At 42.9% G+C, this 7,660-nt stretch overlaps 1 protein-coding gene across 1 annotated transcript; it reads right to left on the reverse strand.

Moving 5' to 3' along the window:
- Window positions 1-2,785: 2,785 nt before the first annotated feature.
- On the reverse strand, window positions 2,786-6,760 carry LOC120989669 (olfactory receptor 10A7-like). Its single transcript, XM_040417924.1, has 2 exons — window positions 6,728-6,760; window positions 2,786-3,727 (listed from the first exon to the last, which is right to left on the reverse strand). Exons 1-2 carry the CDS (start codon window positions 6,758-6,760, stop codon window positions 2,786-2,788), a joined length of 975 nt encoding a protein of 324 aa, XP_040273858.1.
- Between the last annotated feature and the right edge of the window lie 900 nt (window positions 6,761-7,660).

The following is a 7,660-nucleotide window of genomic DNA, read 5'->3' on the forward strand; positions in this document are numbered from 1 at the left end:
TGTCATTAGACCACACCCCTTCTCATTACAGAGATGCACATCACCTAATATGCTTAATTGGTATTAGGCTTTCGAGCCTATACAGCTTGGAGTAAGACAACATGCATAAAGAGGATGATGTGGTCAAAATACTCATTTGCCTAATAATTCTGCACGCAGTGTATGACACAATTAACAGACTGATTAACTCTTCTATTACAGTAAGATGGATGCAAATGCGGAATTTTTTATCCCAAAAATGGCTTTAGGTTACCTATAGAATTAACAGCTTGATTAAGGTCCCTTTCACACGAGCGAGTTTTCCGCGCGGGTGCAATGCGTGACGTGAACGCACAGCACCCGCACTGAATCCTGACCAATTCATTTCAATGGGTCTGTGTACATGAGCGTTGTTTTTCACGTATCAGTTCTGCGTTGCATGAAAATTGCAGCATGTTCTATATTCTGCGTTTTTCACGCAGCCCTGGCCCCATAGAAGTGAATGGGGCTGCGTGAAAAACGCATTGCATCCGCAAGCAAGTGCGGGTGCGATGCGTTTTTCACTGATGGTTGCTAAGAGATGTGGTTTGTAAACATTCAGGTTTTTTATCACGCGCGTGAAAAACGCATCAAAACGCATTGCACCCGCGGGGAAAAAACTGAACAACTAAACGCAATCGCAGACAAAACTGACTGAACTTGCTTGCAAAATAGTGCGAGTTTCACTGAACGCATCCAGCCCCAATCCGCAACGCCCGTGTGAAACCAGCCTTACTATTGTATTTCCGTGTCACTGGTGCAAAGGCGTTATATTGCACCGACCAAAAATAACTACAGGTCACCTACAGACTGAAAAGCATGATTATGTATTGTATTTCTCTGTCACTGGAACAGCATCATGTCCCTACACTAGTTGGAGCAGAATGGTGGCGCAACACGTGATCCAGCATTAATGCATGCAGGGTCACGTGCTCCGCTGGCCAATCACAGCCATGCCAATACTAAGCGCCTCTGCACCCGTCGACATCTACTCCATCAGCGCCGCAGAATTCCATAATTCAAATCAAAAAGAAGGCGAGCTGGCAACATGACTTCAGTCAGGAAAACACACCTCCACCACACAGCTCATGAAAAAAGGTGAAATGCTGAATATTATATAAAAACAACACTAATAAAAATCCTAATAAATTAATAAAAAACTGAACTGTTATTTAAATAAAATAACGGATTCTAATGGAAAGTAGAGGAAAGAACAGATCCGTTATTAAAACGCAAATTTCAAATAAAATTGTTAAAATAAACGGAACACATAGCTTCCATTATTTTCCGTTATAAAAATGGATATGTTAAGGAAAAAACGGATCTGTCTCATAACGGAAATGAAACCGCTGGTGCGAATGGGCCCTAATCTTTAATCCAGTTGCCTCTTATGTGTACACTAACTGTAAAGCCTGTTGCTCCACATAAGATCAGTAAAAACCATCATTCATGTCATGTTCTAGCGAGGACCTCTAAAACATATGTCAGGCAAACAAACACAAGGTATGCAATCAGACAAGGCAAAGACCAACACAAATACTTTATTTACAGAGAATCAGGAAATGACAGTAAGCTGGACCAGCATGTAAGGGTATAGTGGCAGGTAATACCTCTGGACCAAGTGCACCGGTTTGACTTTGGGGCTAAACACAGAGGGCAAAGAGCCCCGTTCTTCACAGAACCCCTGATGTTGGAGATGAACTTAACCGAGGCTCACTGGTTGCACCTCCAGGATGCACTTGGCCGCTTACCTGCAGAAACTGACAGTGCAAGCGCCAGCGGTCCACACAAACATAAGGACTGGAACCCAGGCACATGAACTGGAACCCAAACAAAACTGCACAGGACACAGTACAGACAAGACAAACGGGAACCAGAATACAATCAGATGCCTGGATTCCATGTGAAACAGATGCATGGTGGTTACGGGCAGACAAGAAGATGCCTGGACCCCCTGTGGAACGACACCTGGCGGTCACAGGTAGAGCTGCCACATAGACCAGATATCCTCCCTCCAGAGAACCCAGGAGCCCTCTCACCAAAGGCATAAAACCGGACTAGCAGATGACTGTTCCCTGTGCCGAGTTAGTCCATGGGTGAGCAGACAGCTGCACCACAAAACAACAAAACTAGACAAAGTGACTTTGATGTCTCACTATGTGGCCTCACAGACAGGACAGATGAAATATCCCCAGGTCAGGTGCATAGCTCCTACACACAGAAAAGCTGGAGACAGACTGACCCTCAAACCTACAGCTCACAGGTGTATAAAGAGCAGGATAACGAGGTCATCTGACACCTAGAAGATACACCCAGACCGTACTATTAACCCCACCAGGACCCAGACAACATGGAGGGGAGCATGCATACACAAGGAGCAGTTCACACATAGACTGCTACAACTACATGTAGCCCCTGGCAACCAGCCTACATGGAATCCACCACAGCCATTATGCCAGAGAGCTACTAAAGTGAGTACGTAAGGCAACCCGTGACACAGTGAACTACCGACGCTGCTGCCCCTACCTGTGGGCACGGCCACCGGGCTCCCTCTTTCCCTCCTGCTGCCAGCTGTAGTGAAGACCAGGTAGTTACTTAGTCACGTCCCTCCAGAGTATAGCCAGTCAGTGGCAATGTGGGTCCACACCCGCTTGCATAACAGCTGTGACAGTTCCATTACTGTGTCCACCTGCTTCTTTATGTCATCCTTAAATAGGAAGCCATGTGAGGACTACTGTGTTTGTAGGTGCAACCAAAACATATTGATTCATGGACAATTGCCACAAAAGACATATTTATGAAATGTTTCTTGCAGCGCTTTCATAATCTCTATATTCCTCAGACTATATATAATGGGGTTGATCAACAGGGTAAATACAGTATACAGCAGGGACAGGATTTTACTGATGGTTGATGACTGTCCTTTAGTAGGGACAACATAAACACTAAACAAAGTGCAGTAGAATATGGAGACCACAGTGAGGTGGGAGCTACAGGTGGAGAAGGCTTTCTGTCTACCAGTACTGGATGAAATCCTTAAAATGACAGAAATAATTTTAACATAAGACATAATGATTATTATGGTTGGTAGGATGACTGCTGGTATGCCTAGCAAGGAGACTCCAAGATGGACGATGTAGGTATCAGAACAGGCAATTTCTAGCAAGGGGACAAGGTCACAGAAAAAATGATCAATAATATTTGGACCACAAAATTGTAACTTTAATGTCATTTGTGTGTCAATAAAAGTGGCAGAAAATCCCAACAACCAACAGGTGATGCCCAATTTCATGCACCATGCATTGGTCATGATAGAGTTATAATGAAGTGGTTTACAGATGGCCAAGTATCTGTCATAAGACATCACTGTGAGAAGAAAACATTCAAATACTTCTGAAGTACAGAAAAAGTAAAACTGACTAATGCAATTAATAAACGTGATGGTCCCCCCATTATTCAGCAGGATATGGAGCAGGTTGGGGACAATAGTTGTGGTCAATAAAATGTCACTGATGGACAGTTGTGATATGAAGAAGTACATTGGAGTGTGGAGGTTCTTGCTGATGGACACCAGGGTGATGATCAGGAGGTTCCCACATATTGTCACATAGTAAACCACAAGGAAAAGGCTGAACAGGAAAATTCTTAAACATTGGTTCATCTGAAATCCTAAAAGGAAAAACTCTGAGACCACAGTCCGATTGTTCTCCTACAATAAAAAAAAAAAAAAAGAAATTATCTTATTGTTAAGTCAGTATATACACTCACCTAAAGAATTATTAGGAACACCTGTTCTATTTCTCATTAATGCAATTATCTAGTCAACCAATCACATGGCAGTTGCTTCAATGCATTTAGGGGGGTGCTCCTGGTCAAGACAATCTCCTAAACTCCAAACTGAATGTCAGAATGGAAAAGAAAGGTGATTTAAGCAATTTTGAGCGTGGCATGGTTGTTGGTGCTAGACGGGCCGGTCTGAGTATTTCACAATCTGCTCAGTTACTGGGATTTTCACGCACAACCATTTCTAGGGTTTACAAAGAATGGTGTGAAAAGGGAAAAACATCCAGTATGCGGCAGTCCTGTGGGCAAAAATGCCTTGTGGATGCTAGAGGTCAGAGGAGAATGGGCCGACTGATTCAAGCTGATAGAAGAGCAACGTTGACTGAAATAACCACTCGTTACAACCGAGGTATGCAGCAAAGCATTTGTGAAGCCACAACACGCATAACCTTGAGGCGGATGGGCTACAACAGCAGAAGACCCCACCGGGTACCACTCATCTCCACTACAAATAGGAAAAAGAGGCTACAATTTGCACGAGCTCACCAAAATTGGACTGTTGAAGACTGGAAAAATGTTGCCTGGTCTGATGAGTCTCGATTTCTGTTGAGACATTCAAATGGTAGAGTCCGAATTTGGCGTAAACAGAATGAGAACATGTATCCATCCTCTGATGGCTACTTCCAGCAGGATAATGCACCATGTCACAAAGCTCGAATCATTTCAAATTGGTTTCTTGAACATGACAATGAGTTCACTGTACTAAAATGGCCCCACAGTCACCAGATCTCAACCCAATAGAGCATCTTTGGGATGTGGTGGAATGGGAGCTTCGTGCCCTGGATGTGCATCCCTCAAATCTCCATCAACTGCAAGATGCTATCCTATCAATATGGGCCAACATTTCTAAAGAATGCTATCAGCACCTTGTGGAATCAATGCCACGTAGAATTAAGGCAGTTCTGAAGGCAAAAGGGGGTCCAACACCGTATTAGTATGGTGTTCCTAATAATTCTTTAGGTGAGTGTATGTGATACTAGAGAGATGGAACACTATGCTGACTTTACTTTTGCTTCGACAGATCAGGTCTATTCAACACTCAGCATGTGTAATATATGATAGTCAGATTGTTTGTCTTTTCATACAAAAAGTACATAAAAAAAGAAAAGGAAGACAGAACCGAATAACTAAAATTCATAATCTCTCTACACTAGTGATGAGCGGCATAGGCAATATTCGAATTTGCGATATTTTGCGAATTTGTGGCCGAATATTTGCCATAAATTCGCAAATTCGAGAATTCGGGATCTCCCGTCATTGTTTACTTGATTGCGAAAATCGACAATGTAATATATTCACAATAAATTTGCGATTAGAATATTTAACACTATTCGCAAATACGAATATATAGCACTATATTCTAAATATTTGCAAATTCTCAGTGGCGATATTCGTGATTTGAATATTCGCACTCAACACTACTCTACACCACCTCATTCATATACGTCATCCTTATTATTCTTACTTCTAAAGATGAGTGGTGTTTTTGAAACTTAAACTGAATAACATTGAAACTGCCCAGATTGCCATAAAAAGTCATACTGTATACTCTGGAGAAAATTTTTTTTTTTTAAAGCTCTTTAACCCCTTCTCATTAACCTCATCTTGTTAAAGATGGCATCCGATGCAGAGCAGCATCATAATTGCCGGGTGCTTGCTGTTTCACACAGCAGACACACGGGGTTAATGCTAATGATCGTGATTAGTGATGAGCGGCAGGGGCAATATTCGAATTTGCAATATTTGTGAGAATATTCGTCATAAATTGGCGAATTCGGGAATTCGCAACTATTTTCTTTGCCAATTTTCTTTTTATTCAAGCAATAGCAAAGTATTACAAAAGGTACTTAAATCTCTTAACAGTAACAAGTAATACTTGAATAGTCATATGTAGGTTCACATACACTTTAGCTGGAAACTACAATTGAAATACAGTAATAGTGTAGTCAAGGTTATAGGAACCTAAGATTGGGTGAGTGCCTAATATAGCAAAAAGATGATCCAGGGGATCACATTTACGCGAGGACAAGGGTAATAAAAAGACAACTGATGAGTCAGTAGATGGGTAACAAAAAAGGAGGGAGGGAGGGGAGGATTACTATAGTAATGACGGGAAGTTCAGAGGATCAAGCAAAGCCACGAAAATGCCTCCATGGTTGCCATATCTTCAGAAATTTTGGGCGGTTTCCCGCTTCTCATGCCGCTAATTCTTCTAAACAGTATAACTGATCCGCTTTATCTAACCATTCCATTTGTGATGGAGGCCTATCCGATTTCCATTTCAGCGGGATAAGTAGCCTGGCAGCAGTAAGTAGGGTCGTAGGTAGATTAGCTTTGACGGGGTGAAGGATTGGTTTGGGCACCAGAGTAGTACCAGTTTAGGGTCAAGTATCATTGGGCATTGTGGGGAGCACACCTGGTTAATAGTAGCTTCAACTTGAAGCCAAAAGGAACGTATTTTGTGGCAGTTCCACCAAACGTGGGATAGTGATCCCGGTTCAGTGCCGCACCTCCAACATATATCCAAAATGGTTGGGTTTAATTTATAGAGAAATACCGGTGTTTTATACCACCTGGTTGTGAGTTTGAAAGAGTTTTCCTGTACTATTACACAACGTGAAAAGCCATGAGAGTTGGTCAATATAGTTGCTATCTCAGGGGCTGAAAATTTAGTTGAGAGCTCCGTCTCCCACGCAGAGATATGGGACACAACCGGGGGGGTGTCTGAGAGGAGGAGCTTGTACATTTTGGATAGAGCTTTTGAAGCAGGAAAGGGTATCCCCACTTGCTCTTCAAGCCAAGTTAGCGGGGTGTCATGGGGGGGAGGTATCTTAAGCTTCTTAATATCCTTGCGGAAACGTAATACTTGTAGGAAAGCGGTTCCTTTCACCAGTGGCATGTCTAGTATGGATGACCAATCCAGCTCTCCATTTTGGCTTCTAATAGTTTCTAGTGGATGATTATGAAGAAGAGCCCAGATGCCTGAGGCGTCAAGTATATCTCTGTGGATGTATGCTTGTAGCAGAGATAATGGGAGGCGAGCGTGTGGTAATCTCAGCTCATTAGTTACAAACAGCTTAGACCATTCCGCTAGTACCGCTTTCCACATATAAGAAATATTTGTGGAGTTATGCAGGCAGGGGCGGACCCCCCATAAGGCGAGTTTTTCTCTATAGGCAAGGGTGGTGGCCTCCAGATGGGCGCACAGTGAAGCTGGTTTGCCCGCCATTAAATCTAAACCTCTGATCACTTGGGTAGCCTTTATAGTAAAGGCAGATATCCGGTAGCCCAAATCCACCAAACCTTCTTTCTCTTGTTAGGGTCGAGGAGGCTACTCTAGCATTTTTACTCTTCCAAAGGAAAGAAGAGAAGATTCTTTTGATGTCATTGAAGTAGGAGTTGGGCAGCCAGATAGGCAGTGTTTGTAAAAGGTAAGTCAATTTGGGGACAATGTAGGTCTTTAAGTAGTTCTTCCTGCCCATCCAAGAAATAGTTTAAGCTGAATAAGTCAGTTGGATTGGCCGAGACGTGTATGCCAAGATACTGGATAGAGCGCGGGGCCCATTTGAATGGGGTGATGCGTTGGAGTTCTAGAACCATGTTCCGTGGGCATGTTATGTTTAGCGCTTGTGATTTACTGTAGTTTATTTTGAAATTAGATAGGAACCCAAATTCTTCAAGGATTCTAATGAGTTCAGGGGAGGAGGTCATGGGGTTGGAGGTTAGGATAAGTAGGTCGTCCGCAAAAGCCGCCACAACATGGGAATGGTTACTAATGTTAAGTCCAGATATCTTGGGA

This window comes from Bufo bufo, chromosome 1 (genome assembly GCF_905171765.1).
Source record: "Bufo bufo chromosome 1, aBufBuf1.1, whole genome shotgun sequence".
Taxonomy (NCBI): Eukaryota; Metazoa; Chordata; class Amphibia; order Anura; family Bufonidae; genus Bufo; species Bufo bufo.